At 35.5% G+C, this 18,086-nt stretch overlaps 1 protein-coding gene across 5 annotated transcripts in view; it reads left to right on the top strand.

Moving 5' to 3' along the window:
• Positions 1-18,086, top strand: part of STARD3NL (STARD3 N-terminal like) — a 56,585-nt gene that overhangs the window by 31,737 nt on the left and 6,762 nt on the right. For all 5 annotated transcript variants that reach the window (XM_011376686.2, XM_011376685.2, XM_023521284.1 and 2 more), the window contains 6 exons: positions 619-696; positions 3,230-3,307; positions 5,259-5,312; positions 5,418-5,535; positions 7,131-7,226; positions 16,945-17,017. In XM_011376686.2, the coding sequence (XP_011374988.1) occupies positions 619-696; positions 3,230-3,307; positions 5,259-5,312; positions 5,418-5,535; positions 7,131-7,226; positions 16,945-17,000 (480 nt within the window). In that variant the 3' untranslated portion in view covers positions 17,001-17,017. The remainder of the gene's footprint in view (positions 1-618; positions 697-3,229; positions 3,308-5,258; positions 5,313-5,417; positions 5,536-7,130; positions 7,227-16,944; positions 17,018-18,086) is intronic.

An 18,086-nucleotide genomic window follows, 5' to 3' on the forward strand; every position in this document is an offset into this window, starting at 1 on the left:
CTTTCCCCTTTCTTCTTGATCAGTAAATACACATACTCAAGTCAAAAATGAAGTGTCATCTTTGCTTGATTTGTTAGTTTGTTTTGTATTTTTCACATCCCATATCCAGTCTAAAAGTAAGTTCTGTCAAATTTACTTTCAAAACCAAAAACATTGGAGAGTGTTCAGAATGTGAGGGAAGCCCCGGATAAATGTGAATTGTCTTCTTTAAAAGTATGTGTAGGATTTTAAGTTTGGGCTAAGTGGTTTTTTCTCTTCTAAGAAATCTTGAAGAGAAAAAAATGTTTTCTTGTTTAACATTTTAGTTTGCCAAAATATGAACTACAAAAAGCAGTTTTTCATTATACATTTATATTTGTTGAATGAATGAATTCAGAAGTAGGAAATGCTATATTTCCTACTTTGTTGAATTAATGAATTCAATTTATATTTGTTGAATGAATGAATTCAGAAATAAGTAGGAAATGCTATTCATTATTTTTCTATTAAAAATATGAGGATTCATCTATATTTTAGCATTTCTGAGTTCTGAGAAGATAGGCAGAATAGTGTATGCAAAACCTTATGTGTTATCTTGTATTATTTTCACACCTTGTTTTCACTTCTTATTCTTTCTAGGTGAATGGAGGCATTGAGAACACGTTAGAGAAGGAGGTGGTGAAGTATGACTTCTACTCTTCTTATTTTGACATATTTGTAAGTATTTTTTGTTTCTATTTCACTTTAGATATAATGAAACCTTAACCAAAAGGCAAATTTCCTCTCAATAGACCTCAAATTCTGTACAGTGCTATTGGTTCCCTCCCTTGAACACTGTCATTTCTTTTTACTGGCCCATTTTATGTCTCTATCTTTCTCTTTCTGAGGAATTGTCTGGTCATCTCAATGAAAAAAAAAAAAAAAGATTATTGAGAGATAAGAGAGGGTAACAGAAAATGCCATTCTGATTTTCTTGGAGTAGAATGGCTGAAACAGAAGCCATTGACATTAATTTCTAAAAGGAAAATTCACCTATTTATATAATAACATGATGAAAATACCTTTCTTTTCTGCCTTGAGATAGATTTGAGTGTATTTTAAATAATAATTCTATGTTTCATTTTTCTATAATATAATTTGAAGACAGTTATATGTTGGTAATCTTGGGCAACATTAGTCAGTTGTAGAATTACATAGATGCAATTATATGTAGATGAGGCATTTGTTTTATTCAAATGAATGCTTGCAGTGTCTTCCTAGGACACACTGTGACTTTAATTGTGTTTGCTACATCTCCATGGTATATCCATATTTATAGTATTAGTAAATCAGATTGTAACACTGCATTAGATACAGCATAGGCCATTAAAATTCACAGTGAATTCCCTCAAGTTCATTTTAACTATCTTCGAAAACTGTCTTTAGAAACTGTGTGCACATGGTTACAAGTAGGACCCTTAAAGTCAGAAAAACCTGGGTTTGATTCACAACACTATTACTAGATTTTCAGGTCTAATTTCAGTTTCCTCATAAGTAAAATGAGATCATCATTGTTCTGAAAACTAAATGAAATTGTAATACATGGAAAACACTTAGCCCAATGATACATCTAGAAGTGCAGAGAACCACCTGCAATCACTGTCATCATCATCATTATTTTTGGTTGAGAATTTTAATGATTATGTTTACTAGTAGTTTCCAGACTACTCTAAAAAGTCTTGTTTTGTTTTGTTTTGTTTTTGAAGGGGCCTGCAGAAGTGCGTATGGGGAAGCAGCAACCTGAGTAATTCCATTTTTATTTGTACAGTATGTTGAAAAGTGTCTGGCTGCTACAGACTATTTGTAAAACCACTAATATAATTTCATCCCCTTGTTTTTCCAAATGAGGACATTGCATTTCATGGTTCAGTGTCTTGATCTACTTCAGGTCATTGAAATTGGTGACAGAGGATGTTAAATCCTAAATCTCTTGATATTTATTTCTTCTGAAACTATTGACATAAATAACAAAATTGATTTTTCTTTTTTCTCCTGTTTCCCTTGCTGAATTTACCTTAAAATAGCCTGAGCCAGGAATTGCCAGGAATCCAGATTAATCCACTAGTCAGATCTCCATGGACTAGCTGTACTCCATGCTTAGGGGGTTAGACTGTCATGCATGGGCTAGGAAATTGACACGGCCCCCAGGGAACCCTGGGATCTGGGAGACTTTGAGATAGAGGGTTAAAGATATACTTTTGCCAAGTCCCAAACACAGAGTTGGAATGAATATAGAAACTAAATGGTTAGCAGATTGTTGGAAAACACATTTTTAGTGAAAGCAGCAAAGCAAAAACAAATATAACCTTCAAACTTCACTCATGTAAAAGGATCTTAAGTGAGGTTATCCAGTCAATGGCAGCAAAAAAGTCAGCCTCCAGCTTTTCAGCATTTTTAATTAATGAGGAACTTTTGGCAGACTTCTACCCTGAGTTTCAAGTTAACCTGACTTCCCCAACTCAAAATAAGCATATTTTCCAAGTAAACTTGGTAAAATGTTATTGTGTTTATTCCTTAGTATATAAGAGTTACTAAAACAGCTGTGGAATAGTGATTAAGAGCCTGGTCTGTGGAGTTAGGCTACCTGGATTCTAATCCTGGCTTCTACAACTGAGGACTCATGTGGTTTGGAAAATTTTTCTATCCATCTTATCTGTGTAATAGGATTAATGATAGGAGTTGACTCATGGAATTGTTGGGGTGGGGACTATATAGGATAATAGTGCACATAAAGAGTTCACAAGAGTCCCAGAACCACCCTCAATAATTAGATGGTAGCTACTGGAATAGGCTGAATGCTCCCAGCACCCCAGTAACCTGGAGATTTACAGTGGACTTTTCTAAGAACCTGGTATCTTCCAAAAGTCTGCGTCTGTAGCTGGAGTAGAAAAGTGAACTTTGAGAACATTTTCTCCAATCTTAAAAGTATATCAGAAATATCTGTGTACTCAAACGGAAAGTAAAAATTAATATTTAATTATATGTTCTTTTGTTGAGAATGGGAAGTTAATTTGAATCCTTATTTGGGTGGTATTACATAAATTCTAGAACAAGGGTCTCAAATGCTGGTCAATAGAACAGTGCTCGTCTGTGGCAGTCTTCAGCTAAATCAGAATAGTGAAGACTGGTGGGTTCTTCATAAAACCAAATTACTTTACTTTTGTATATATATTTTAAAATGTATCTTGTTCTTTTTTTCTTTTTAATATAGCTTTTGGCAGTTTTTCGATTCAAAGTGTTAATACTTGCATATGCTGTGTGCAGACTGCGCCATTGGTGGGCAATAGCGGTGAGTATACCTGGATCAGTGGTTCGTCTCCTCCAATGCTGGTGCCAGGGCCAGCTCACCACAAGGCTAAGCTAAGAGAAGAGGTGGTTTTCATCTAGGTTGAATTCTACTAGCTTTTCCTGAGTCCTTTTCTTCCATACTTCAGCAAATTTAACACGCCAGTGCTTCTTTCCAATGGTAATGAGTAGCTAGCTTTGTCTGTATGGATACTAAGCCAAAAGAGAAATCTAGGGGCCCAACAGGATTATTGGCCACGTACCAGCCCACGCTCTACCTCATTTTGCAATGAAAGATGAGATCAGTACTTCTGTCACAAAGATATTGGAAAATTTCCTGTTGGTTAAAACTACTGGGAGATTTTTCGTAGTTTGCTCTGCTTATTTTGATAATTGCCATCTTCCCTGTTATATTCCCCTCCCTCTAATCTTAAAGGGAAAAGTTCTCATGTTCCTTTTTATTATTGCCTTTAGGCTTCTTAAAGGCAGTAGCCTTTTTACTCATCTCTGATTCCTTTCATCTGGCATAGAGCTTTGGCACATGCTATTCACTCTCAATAAATATTTATTGGTTGAAAGAAGAATTATAAGCAGTTCCGCCTGAATTATTTTTGCCATTTCCACTGAGGTCTGAACACTCACCTTCCTGAGAGCTCTAATAAGGCAGGTATATGGGGGCACTGTTGAGCTCTTTCCTCGGGCTGGAGAGAACTGCTCAGGGATAACCTGCGGTCCTGCTTTTGGAGTGTGAGACTTTGGTTTGTGTGTGGGCCAGCAGTGGTTTGTCTGGCTGGGAATGGAGTGCTGCTCTCCTAAGACAGAGTCCACCAGGGGCCGCCTCTACCTGGGCCATCTCTTCTGAGCATGCGCAGAATCACAAGGCTGACATCAGAACATCTGTCAAGCCCCGAGCTCATGTTTTATGGATATAGGCTGACAGTTTTAGCCAGACTTGGCTCCCTTTCCTGAATACGCTTTTGCCAATACCAAATAGCTGTGATGATTATCCCTTCCCAATTTTCTACAACAGTTCCTATTTGGAACATTCTGTCCCAGAGTCTCCATAATGTACACTAGTATATGTCAGACCATCTGTCTCAATGTTTGTTTCAGAAAACTGGTTGACACTCAGTGAGAGTTTCAAGGAAGAATCTTCAGTATCTAATTGCAAATTATCAAAGAGACAGGTCAAATTTAGCACACTTATTCTTTCTGATTTTTATTTTTAAAAACATTTGTAGAGAGGAGCCCAGCAACTTGAAGGAGAAGTCAGCTGATACGTAAACAGCACTTAGGGTCAGCCTGTAAAGTTAATTATTATCAGAATATAAAATGCTGCCTCTCCCAAGTGGCTGCCTGGCTGGTTGGCTGGCTGGCGTGTGTGTGTGTGCGCGCGCGCGCATGCATGTATCCATGCCCATGTGTGTCGGTAGTATTTTGCTAACAAGTACTGACTCTGCAACTTTATTAATACTTACTGAGCATGACACTTAATATCCCCTGACCTCCATTCTGTCAGTTAAGGCTACTGTTGGCATTCTCTTTGGTCAGGTTTCATATGGCTACAAGTCTTAGTTGAAGGACTGAATGACAAGAGTCAGGGCCAGGTCCTGTGGGATTATCTCTGGGCTTTCCAACCCCTAGGGGGAGCCTTGCCTCTATATTTCACTGTCCCTTCTTCAGTAGTGATAATGTCTTTGGATGTTGTACCATCTAGTAGACAAAACTTAGTTGCTCAGCACACCGGCCTGCCAAAAGGTGGGGAAAAAAGAAGCCGTGAGCAGCCAGTCAGGGATTGCGTGCCATGCAGAAGCCTACTTTTCCCCAGTCTGTGTTTAGGGGAAGATGTCAGGCTGAGCTTTTCTCGGCATTATGTGCTTCTGGTTAGATGGGTGTCTTGTGTGAGGAATGTAAAATGTCTAATTTGAATGGTGCTGAATTTTTGTGTCTTTCAGTTGACAACAGCAGTGACCAGTGCCTTTTTACTAGCGAAAGTGATCCTCTCAAAGGTATGGCCTACTGCTTTTTCTGAACAATACCATCTGTAATGACAAAGCCTCATGTGAGCCCATGGTAACTGTATTTCCCTCTCTGGGTCATACCTGTTCTTCCAGCTTTTCTCTCAAGGGGCTTTTGGCTACATGCTGCCCATCATTTCATTCATCCTTGCCTGGATTGAGACATGGTTCCTGGATTTCAAAGTGTTACCTCAAGAGGCAGAAGAAGAAAACAGTAAGTTTCTCTCAAAGTTAGTCTCTTGAGACTGGCTAGGCACCAAGCTGGAAGAGCTATAAATGTGATTTGAATGGAGCTGCACGTGGGAGCAGTTAGGCGGATCACGTTTTCTCCATTCTTTAGTGGGTACAGCAGACTGTTGGTGGGTTTGTGATGACGATGGAGTTAAAGAGGAGGAAGATAGTAAACCAGGGAAATGCTCAGCCATCTCAGGCTTTCACACATCCACCTCTGAGGATCTGAGTGATAGCTAGCATCATGTAATCATGAGTCCTTCCAAAGCTGTTATAATTTCCCTGTGTAGCTCTAAGTATCCTTGGATGTTGACTAAGAACGCCAAATGACTCATTGAGTTTTCTGATTAATTATCGGGGTAAAATTCTTCTCTGCATGATGACCTTAGGGGAAGCCCATGCACCCCACTTGCTCTCTTGGAGGTGACATTATCAAAGTTCAACACAGACCCAGTCAGTTTCAAGACATGCTGTTTTTATTCTTTGTCAATCATCTGGCTCAATTTGCCCTGCCTAATAGGAAAAAAAGTCTTGTTATAGAAAGTTAAACTAGCAGAAGGCAAAATAACTTTGCAAATGGTTTTCTTTTGGAAAACCTCATTTACAGAGAAGAAATACATAAGAAAGAATTACTCAAGAGTAGATTTAAACACATTAATCAAACCATGATGTGTCTTCTATCTTTTGCCTTCTTTTCTTTAATGAAAATATATTATGGAGAAAGGACAAAATAAATGGAAGTCATTTTTTAAAAATTATATGTAAAGATCAAATTGAACTTTATTGAAAGCAGAACAGCTATTAATGTGAGGCCTGAATGCTTATGTGATTAAACTAAATTCAAAGTAACTAATTAAGCAGAATATAGAATTAATGAAAAATTTTAAAACAGCATTTATTTTCACTGTCTGTAGCATATTTTATGTACTACCTGGCACCTGCTGTTTGGCCTGGTGCTTCCTCCAACTTTTTCTTATTGTTAATCCATGTTCAGTCAGAAGAACTCATTGTCGATGGCCTCTCTGGACATGCATTAATGTCCTTGACCTTGCTACATCATGCTTCCTTCTCTTTTCTTTGTTTTTTAATACCCTTCTTTTTTAAGGACTATTTTAATGAATAAATATTTCTTCACCATCTTAATTCCTCTTTGTATATTTATAAAAGTCTCTCCATTTAGTATGCTTTACATCTGGTATTTCTCCAACCAGATGCAGACTGTAGACCATTTGTACAAGCTGACCAGGTTTTTTGTTTTGCTTTGTGCTTTGGTTTTGATGTTGTTGGTTTCTGTAGGGAGGCAGGTATTCTCAAGGGAAAGATGCTTTAAATACTGAGTCAAAGAAACCCATGAGTAACATGAGGCAATTTTTTAAAACTAGTTGGAATGTGTCGTTACAGTACAGGTATATAGTTAACTAATAAAACTTAGTTTTTGGTTGAAAGAGTTTCAAAGTACTTCCTTTTGTTAAGAATATTTTTTAATGTAACATTAACACGTTTTATTGTGGGTAACCTTGCCAAGAAGCTACCAGAATAGTGGCATCATTCTCAGCATCTGGATTTCTTCTCTTCCAGGACTCCGGATAGTGCAGGACGTTTCAGAGAGGGCGGCACTTATACCTGGTGGTCTTTCTGATGGTCAGTTTTATTCTCCTCCTGAATCTGAAGCAGGTAAAAAGTTTGATTATCATTTGTATTTTGTTCATTATTCAGAAGCTCAGCTTGCCCTCTCTTCCTCTCTTTCCCTCCCTCTACTTCTCAGAGCACTTAGCAAACATTTCACATATGAGGCATTTTGGATATGAGAATAATTAAGACATAACAGTAATGTGAGATTAGCGGTGAGAAACAGAGATGTAAAAATAAATGTAGCAGAGGGCCATAGACTCTGTGGTTTGTGATCTGCATCATAGAAGACAGGCAGTCAAGGACAAGGGTCTTGATTCTTTCTTCATTACCTGTCATCCCCTAACTTGACTCTCCTTCAGGATCTCTCATTTCTGAGAATGACAGCACTGTCTACCCAGTTGCCCAAGTCAGAAACCAGAGCCTCACTGGGGACTCTACCTCTTTCTTATGGCTCATATGCCATCATTCACCAGGCCATTTTGATCCTCTCTATTTCTTATTCAAATTGTACCTCTTAATATCACCGTCTACTTTAATTTGGCATTTCTTGCTTCAGTGTCTGCAACAGCCTCCTGTCTCTCTTTCTCAGTTGCCTTCTCTCATTCAGTCACCAGAGTGCCATGTTAAAAATAGTAATTACATTGTTCTAAGGGTTCCTCATAACCACTCTCCGATGTAAAAGTCTCATGATTCCTATTTTAGAGATAGGCAGATTGAGACACAGAGAAGTGAAATAACTTGTCCCACATCACACAGAGAATAAGAGGTGGAACAAGGATATGAACCCTGGCTCTAAGGCTAGCATCCATACTCATAACTAATAAATATACAGTCTTATACTATTAATTAAAATGAAATATTGGTCACATTATTCCCCTGCCCAAAAGCCTTCAATGGCATAAAAGATTAGGAGAATCATGGCTCTTTGGCTGGCAGAAAGCACCTCTGTGACTACCCTTACCCATTTGTTTAACCTCTTATCTTGTTTCTCTTGTGATATGTTCTTAGCTTCTCTGAAAATTCTATGCATCAAAACCCTCAAGCCATTGTGCATCTTGTTTTTCTATCGTTAATACTAACCCCCTGTAATACTAGTCTCTGCTCCCATATTAATAAGGCTTCTCCCCACCCCTGGCTCCTGGAAGTGGATGGTAGGGTGTCCTTTACCTGTTCTTTGGGACCTCTCCCACAACTCTGTCATCCCATATTGGCTGCACCGTCTTCTGCAGTGACTAGGCCTGTTTCTGTCATTGAGAATATAAACTTGAGTTAGACACTGCATTATTTTATTATCAGCATTATGCTTAGTAAGTATTTTAAACAAACACACGCATACACACACAATGTAGTAAAACAGATTCCAGGCAGAAAGAACCATGTGAAGATCAAAGGCACAAAACTGAGATGTAGCATATTGAGAAACTTGAAATAACTTGGCATTTGGAAGTAACTTGATATTCTGGAATATTGGTGTTGGATCTAAAAGTATAAAACAACAAAAACATAGAGTCATATGAATTAAAGATATGAATTAGCAGAAAAGCTGTTTCTCAGCCAGCAGAAACTATTAGAGTAAGTATTAAGCGTATTCTTACCTCATAAGGATTATTTCATTGAGATTTTATGTTATAGGACTCATTTCTTTTAGAAAAGGTAGCTAGCATTATAGTTCATGTTTTTGTATTGCTTTTAGTTTTCAAAGACTAATAAAATTTGTCAGCACTGATATATTTTCTTAATTAAAAATTCAGAACAGCAGTATAATGATAATAACGTGAGGCTTACCACTCAGGCATTCTTCAACAAGCAATCCGTTGGCTTCCTTCCTGTGGCTTCTACTACCATCTAGTGGAAGCTGGAAGTTTTCCATTTCATTGGATTATGATGCTCTGAACATGAACAACAGATACTTTTCAGTGTTCCTCTGGGGAAATGCTTGAAGACAAATGCAAATTATAGTGTATTGTATTGTATTATTTTCATTGTCTGAGTGTTCAGTGTAGGAAAGAACTGTTATTGGAATTAATGTGCCTAGGAAAGAAGATTCTAAAGTAAGCTTTTTCATCAGGACAGTGGCTAAATATTAAAGTCTTTCAGCAGCAGATGTTATAAGCTTCTGTTGCCCTAATACAACATTGATTGGACCCTCATAGATAAGAAGAGCCTTGCCTTGTTTCTTCTTTCTTTCTCCAGCACATACTACAGTGCCCGGCACATAGTATATTTATAACTGTTGAAGGAATTAATGAAAAGAGAGAAAGAAAGAAATTGGAGGCACCAAAATTGAAATGTTAGCATTTTTCCCTGTAAAGGAATGGCTTGAATTTTTATATTACAGAGATTTGGAAAAGCAGCACATTTGGTAGATGTACTTTTAAAGGATATAAAGGTGGTTTGTTTGCAGGTTTGCTTGTTGGTCTAGCCATGTCCTGCTTACCTGCGAATTAAATGGAAGTAGCATCCTCTCTCAGATGATTGGGTTCAAGTCGTTATGTGTGGTTAGACAAGCATAAATGAACCAGTTGTGATGCTAGGGAAAAGGTAATTCATCACCTCCTAATTCATTGAAAGACTAACTTAAAATGAAGAATAGCTCAATTGCATTTTACAATTTGTGCTAAACAAATCTAGATGGAAGCATTAAAATTTGCATTTGACACCTACTAAAAGTAACCATACATTTTGGTTTGCATGCAACAGTCTTGGTTTACTCTTGTGACCTAACATAATTATTATTAGAACTCCTTTTATTTTTCAGAAGTGTTCTTGTTTAAATAATGAATTACGTAATCACCTATTTATATCAGTAGAGTTGAAACACAATTTTCTCACTTTTTCATTAAAATTTTGAAAAGTATTAAGTCATAGCTGACGATATTAGGTGCCATTCATTAAAATAAAACATATTTAATGAGGTACAATTTGCATACCATAAAGTTCATCCATTGTAAATGTTCAATTGCATGATGTTTAGTAAATTTGTAGTTTTTCAACCAACATCACAATACAATCTTAGGGCAATTTTATCATCCAAAACAGTTCCTTTATTTGCAGTTAATCCCTAGTCCTAGGCAAACCACTGATCTGCTTTTTGTCTTGACAGTTTCTCCTTTTTGGACAATGAACATAAATATAATCATGTAATATGTAATTTTTTGTATCTGGCTTCTTTAATTTAGCATAATATTTTTGAAGGTCATCATGTTGTAGCACATTTGAGTAGCTTATTCGTTTATATGGCTGAACACTATTTCATTATGTGGATTTATAGCATTTTGTTTTCATCAGTTGGACATTTGGATTGTTTTCAGTTCTTTTGCTATTATGAGTCATCCTTCTATAAACATTCACATATGTCTTTGTGGGAACATATATCTTTTTAAGACAGATTTATAAGAGAGGATTTGCTGGGTCATATGATGTCATTATTATCATCATCATCATGACAAGTTCTGTTTAACTTTTTAAGTAATTGCTAAACTGTTCTCCAAAGTTGTACCATTTTATATTCTCTCCAGCGATGTATAAGAGTTTGTTTTCCATATATCTGACAACACTTGGTATTGGCTGTCTTTTTGATTAGAGCCATTCTAGCAGGTATTAGATAGTATCTCCTTCTGATTTTAACTCGCATGCCTGTAGGGACTAATAAATGTTGAGAACCTTTTCATGTGCTTATTAGTTATTCATTTATCTTCTTTGGAGAAATGTCATTTTAAGTCTTATACCATTTTTTTAGTTATGTTGTTTGTCTTCTTATTGAGTTGGGAGAGTTCTTTGTACATTCTAGATAAAAGTCCTTTATCATATATATGATTTGCAAATATTTTCTTCCAGTCTGTAGTCTTTTCATTTTCTTCATGGAATCTTTTACAGCATGAATTTTTAATTTTGATGAAGTCCAGTTTATCAAAATTTATTCTTTTATGAATAATGTGTTTGGAGTCATATCTAAGAACTCTTTACCTTAACCCTATGTCATGAAGATTTTCTCCAATATTTTTTTCTAGGAGATTTTGTAGTTTTAGCTCCTTCAGTTTAAGTTTATGGTCCATTTCAAATTAATTTTTGTGTATGGAGGTAAGGAACTAAATACATTCTGTTGCTTTTGGATATCCAGTTGGCACAGCATCATTTGTTGAAGACTATTCTTTCCCCCATTGAATTGACTCAGCACATTTGTCAAAAACCAGTTGACCATAAGTATAAGGGTTTATTTCTGGACTCAGTTCTCTTCTTTTGACCTGTATGCTCTTTATGCACCAGTATCACACTGACTTGACTGCTGTGATTTTATTTTTATATAAGCTTTGAAATCAGGTACTGTTAGATCTTGCTTGAAAGTCCTGCCCTACTGTCCCGAGATACTTCAATTTTGTAAGTAGTAAAGTTTTTCATACTCCCTGTGTGTGTGTAGCATCATCAGTCTGAACATCCAAATCAAATTTTGGGTGCCCCACCACACATACCCCACTTTTGCAGGGTGATCATAATAATCCTCCAACTTTGTTCTTTTCAAAATTATTTTGGCCATTCTAGGTCTTCTGTGTTTTCATGGAAATTTTAGAATGTTTGTTAATTTTTGCCCCAAAAGCGTGCTGTATGGAATTTATAGATCAGTTTGGGACTGCCATCATGACAATTGTGAATCTTCTAATCCATGAACATGGACTCTCTCTGCATTTTAGATAATCTTCAATTTTTCTTTGCATTGTTTTGTAGTTTTCAGCATACAAGTTTTAGTCTCCTTTATTAAATTAATTTCTAAATATTTTATTCTTTTTGGTCCTATTTTGAATGCAGTTGCTTGCTTTTTTTCATTTTTAGATTGCTCATTGATAGTATATAAAATACAGTTGGTATTTTTATATACTGACCTTGTATCTTTTGCCCTTGCTAAAACTGTTTTTTATTTTTAGTTTTAGTTTTGTGCGTGTGTATGGATTCCATGGAATTTTCTACATACAGGATCATGTCATCTGTGGATAAAGAGTGTTTTACCTTTTTCTTTTCCATATGTTGGCTATCTTTAACTCTTTTTTCTTTTTGCACTTTATAGAACCTCCAGTACAATTTTGATTAGAAGTGGCAAGAGCAGACATTCTTTTCTTGTTCTTAATCTTTAGAGAAAAGCATTCAGTTTTTCATTAAGTATGATGAGAGCTGTGGGTTTTCACAGATGCCCTTTATTAGGTTGAGGATGTTCCATTTAAGCCCTAGTGTGTTGAAAGTTTTTATCATGAGTGGGTACTGGATTTTTCAAATGCTTATTCATGCATCTGCTGAGATGATCATGTGGTTTTTCTCCTGTAGTCAATTAATATGGTGTATTACATTAATTGATTTTTTGATTGTTAAATCAACTGTTTACATTTGGGATAAATCTAACTTGGTCACATTGTATAATCCATTATGCATGTTTCTGGATTTGATTTGCTAACATTTTCTTGAGGATTTTTGTACCTATGCCCATTATTTTCATACTTATTGGTCTATAGTTTTCTTATTATATTTTTGGCTTTAATATCAGGGTAATGCTGGCCTCATAAAATTCAATAGGAAGTATATCCAATTCCTCTTTTCTGAGTGAATCTTTCTTGTGAAAGATTAGTATTCCTTCTTTAAATGTTTGATAGAGTCTCTAATGAAACTATCTGGATCAGGAATTTTACTTTGGAAGATTTTTAATGGCTAATTTAATTTCTTATTATATCTAGGTCTATTCAAATTTATTTATTTATTTATTTATTTATTTATTTATTTTTTAGTTTTTTAGTTCATTTAGGTAATTTGTGCCTAAGAATTCATTTATTTCTTCTAAACTATCTAGTTTGTTGCCATAAATTATTTATAATATTCCCTTTAATCCTTTTTAATTTCTGTAGGAATGATAGTATTTTTTTTTTCTTGAGTTTGGTAATTTGTGTAGATATTTATCTCAGATCTTCTCGGTAATTCTGGCTTGAGGTTTGTCAATTTTGTTGATATTTTCAAAGAATTGACTTTTATTTTCCTTGATTTTTCTCTCTTGTTTAATTATTTCTAGTCCAATTTTTATTATTTCATTTATTCTGCTTAGGTTGAGTTTTATCTTGCTCTTCCTTTTCAGGATTGATTTCTTCCTTTCTGTTGCAAGCATTTAAAGCCATAAATTTCCCCCTTAGCATTGCTTTAGCAACATTTTATAAATTTTGATGTTTTGCGTTTTCATGCATTTCTTAGTTTTCAGCAGATTTCTTGTGAGGTGCCTACCTGTAGATCTCTGTATCTATCCTAATTACTATTTGTTTAGCTTATTAGATGTGTAAATTAATATTTCTCAACAAATTTGAGGAGTTGTGGCCATAGTTTCTTCAAACTTTTTCCTGATTTTTTTTTTCCTCTTTTTCAGGAAGTCCCATTACATGTATGTTAGTATCTGTTATCTCATAGGTCTCTGACCTCTGTTCAGTTTTTTCTTCAGTCTTTTTCTCTCTGTTATTCAGATTGGATAACTTCTATTGCTCTATCTTCAAGTTTACAGTTTTTCTTCTACCAACTTAAACATTCTTTTAACCCCCTCTAATGAATATTTCACTTCAGTTATATTTTTCTACTTTAGATTTCATTGTTTTAATCTGATCATTTTATAATTTGTCTCCTTAATAAGAATCTCTATTTGTTGATTTATTGTTGTCATACTGTCCTTTAATTCTTTAAACATGGTTTTCTATAGTTCTTTGAATGTATATTTATAAATTTATATTTTTAAATATAAATACACTTAAAATGGCTGCTTTGAAGTCATGGTCTGATGAATAAAATAGCTGGACACATTCAAAGACAATTTGTATTGAGTTGTGGCATTTGTATTGTTTTTTTCTCCTGAAAATAGTCACACTTTTCTGATTCTTTGCCTGTCTTGTAATTTTTTATTGAAAAATATTTTCTTGAAAATATATTGTAGCAACTCTAGATTCTGATTCCCTCCCCCCAAAAAGAGGTTGATGTTATTACTGTTTGTTTGCTTAAAAAAGTGCCTGAGCTAAATCTGTGAAATTATGTCCCCTGTGGTGTGTGGCTGCTGCTGTCTCTTCCCAGTTTTTTTTTCTTTTTATTTCTTTTATTTTTAAGCCTAGCTTCATGGGGGTCATCTCTATATCTACATAGCTTAGCAGTAACTAATGATTGGACAGAGATCATATTCAAGCACCTTGATTAAGATTTCCGTGTTCTGCCTAATGAATATATGTATGTATACAGTAGCACATTCAAATTTTAGGTCTTTTGGAGTCTTCCCCAGCTTGTACTTTCTGCTGAGTCTTTTCACATCTCCTCTGCATAAGCTTTCAGCCTCAGGATAGACCAGGAGTATTTGACTAGTTTGCGCTCTTTTGGGTCTCTGCCAAGCATACACACAGCTTCAACCAAGCATATTCTTGCTGCAGTCATGACCGCAACCTCAAACCAGCATAGCCTCTGGCCCTTCCTGCTCACACACTACTGAGTTTGTCAGTTCCCCATCTAACCACTCCCCACCCTAAATTAAGTGAGCTCCCTTCAGCTGTGTAATTTTGCTGCCAGTCCTTGTGGCCTGCCCTAACCTGGAAGAACCTTCATGGCCATCAGTCTGTGTGTTGGGAGGTGAAGGAATTGGAGCAGCTCCAGGCTCAGGGAACAACAACATTTTTATTCCCTGAATTCTGCAGTTTTTCAAGCATCTTCTTACATTATTGTATGCCTTTGGTCATTTCCTGAGTGCTGAAATGGTTAGTTTTATTCATCTAGTCCAGTTTTACAGTTGCTTTTCAAGAAGATTTCTAGATCTCTTCACTTGACCATAGCCAGAAGGGCTTCCTAGCATTCACTTTTAAATTATGTAAAGCATACATATTATTATTTTAATTAAAAGTTTTCCTTTATTTAAAACTACCAAATAATTCCCAGCCATGATAGCTCATTGTGGCTCAAATGCCATTAGCCCTACAGGTGGAAAGTGAGCCCAGAAACAGGAAGTCTTGGTATAACCATCACCCTCAGATTCCTTTCAAAGTGAGAAAGCAGTTCAACCGCCCCAGTGTCTGTGATTTACAGCAGTTTAACAGGCTAGAAAGTGAAGCCTTTATCTATTTATTTTACCACAAACGTAACTATATGACATTTATGAGGTTAAGATGTGGGACACAACCTTTTAAGGTTCTTAGCCTTTCATTCTCCTGTACCAGATTTGTTTTCGGCTATAATCCAGGCAGACAAAAAAATGCCTCTTTTGAAGTGCCTTGCCTGATAAGAGTCAGCAGCTTTAACTGCTTTAGCTTTAACATGTGAATAGGTTCTCTCCCTTACCTGCTGCAGTGGTCTCTTACCATTCTTTTTTATTTCTTGCCCTTGATTGTGAGAGTAAGGCATACTTTTTATAAAAATGTGGAAAGAACAAAAATAAAAGATTACTTGTTCTTTAAACTATTCAGCAACATCAGTATTGATAGTTTAATTTGTTCCCTTCTAGTTTCATGTTTGTAATATACATAATTATGACCTTACTGCCTGTATTATTTGTATCTTGTTTTAAAAATTTAAAGTTAATTTAAACATATAGTAGAAATTTTGGAAATCCAGACATGTATGTAAGCTGTTTACATATACCTGGTTGTTTTCTTCTAGTTTTTCTGATTTGCACATATATATTTAGTTTTTTTTTGTTTGTTTTCATCAAATATGATCTTATAGTATTATAGTTGTTTAAATTACATATTTGTTTTTACTTGATTGCATATTCATTTTCCATGTTGTTATAATTATATAAACAATTTTAAGTGGATGCAGGATATTTCATGGAAATGTAATAATTTTTAACTTTTCTTCCACTCTCAGATATTTAGATGTTTTTTTGCTTTTTAGAGGGAAAACAAGGATATATCCTAAAGAAATAATCCTAAAATTATTTGATATCAATTATTTGAAAGCATCAAATGCATGAATAACTTGAGGCTCACCAAACACTGACCCAGAGTGGTTATAACAGTGATCACTGGCAACAGCACTCGAGAGTGACCATCTGTCATCACCCTTAGCATTAGGAAGCCTTTACTTCTCTCTCACTTGCTGGGTACAGCAGTTTTAAAAACTATGTAGATTCAATTATTTGTACCAAAGCTCAAAGTTATTTGCACTTGAAAAATACATGCAAGCTTGTCAACAAAGGGTAGAGGAGGGATAGCCTGGATAATAATTCTTGGTTTGTATGAATACTTTTAATAGTACATAGATGAACATGACAAACAAACAGAGACTCATAGACACGGATCATAGTTTAGTGGTTAGTAGAGGAAAGGTGGGAGGGGGGCAGGTAGATACGGGTAAAAGGGGACAGCAACTATGGTGACAGAAGGAAATTTAACTTTGGGTGGTGAACACACAATGCAATATATATATGATGTATTATTGAATGATACACTTGAAACCTACATGATTTTATTAACCAATGTCAACTCAATAAATTTAAGTAAAAAATAAGTGAAAATAAATAAAAATAACACATAAGTGAAATCCTTTTAGACGGATTAGTACATATGAGAGATCCTATTTTAAAGGTTTTCCTGTTACAATAAATAAAAACTTTGTTTTACAATTACAGTTTTGTTAGCCTGAATCTCTTGAAGATGAAATGTATGCATGCATCTCTCATTTAAAATGTGCATGTGTGTATAAATTTTAAAGAAATCATTTGTTACTTTAATGGAATGCAATACTTTTTCTCTTTCCTTTTCTTACCATATAGGCTCTGAAGAAGCTGAAGAAAAGCAGGACAGTGAAAAACCACTTTTAGAACTATGAGTACTACTTTTGTTAAAGTAAGTCTTTAAAAATGAAACTGTAACAACAGACTAGTGGAATATGGAGCATTTCTTTGAGTCAATTTAAAGTAAAATTCAAAGAATATGAGTGTGAGTATGTAGCCAGATCTGTCTTGTTTACATGAATTTACCAGTCACATTTTATTACTGTATAATTTCTTTACATTTTCTGTATGGATGTAAATTTGTGAAGCATGAAAAATACCTGAGTCTCAAATTTCTAAATAAGGGTGCATTCATTTTTGTTTACTTAGCCAGAATGTCTCTGTATCAGACATTGTTTAATTACAAACCCTAACTTAGGTGTGATGTGAGGCAGCAGTCCTATGAGATGTGGTACTGTTATTATCTCCATTTACACTTAAGGCAGGTGAGACTTAGGGTCTCACAGCTAGCAAGTAGCAGAGCCAAGACTCAAGCCTGCCCCTCTGTTCCAGTATTCACTCTCGCCCTGCATTGAGATGTCTCTCAAGTCTTTGGAGCTTCCAGGGTGAAAGATGTGATCTAGCCCGAGCAGCAGCCTTGATCTGCCTCCAGGTGGGGCATGTTGTTAAATCCTTTGAAATCATCAAAGGAAAACATTTCAGCCTCAGAAATACAAGCAGATAAACATAAAGTAAATTGTGGTAGCAGCAACTCTGCTTAATTATTTAAACATAGAAAAGAGAGTAGATTTTAAAAGTTCTCTCACAAGCAAAAAAATTATGTAACTGTATGGTGATGGATATTAACTAGACTTGTAGTGGTGATCATTTCTTAATATATACAAATATCGAATCTTTATGTTGTATACTTGAAACTAATATAATATATATCAGTTATATCACAAAAAATAATAATTTTTTTTAAAAAGAAAAGTAGTAGAGAGATTCGGCATAGTCAGGGAGCCAGAATTGGGGCCACATGGCCAGCAATGGCAGCCAGAGTCCTGACAAATGGAGATGTGTGCCTGCGACAGCAGCACGCAACACTCCTCAGTGCCTGCTTCCCACAACGGCACCTGTGTAGGCATGTGAAGAGTCAATCCTCTTCTAAAATGTTTTAAAGTAAATTCTTGTGTGACTAC

The sequence above is a fragment of the Pteropus vampyrus genome, unplaced genomic scaffold (genome assembly GCF_000151845.1).
Source record: "Pteropus vampyrus isolate Shadow unplaced genomic scaffold, Pvam_2.0 Scaffold302, whole genome shotgun sequence".
NCBI classification, from domain to species: domain Eukaryota; kingdom Metazoa; phylum Chordata; class Mammalia; order Chiroptera; family Pteropodidae; genus Pteropus; species Pteropus vampyrus.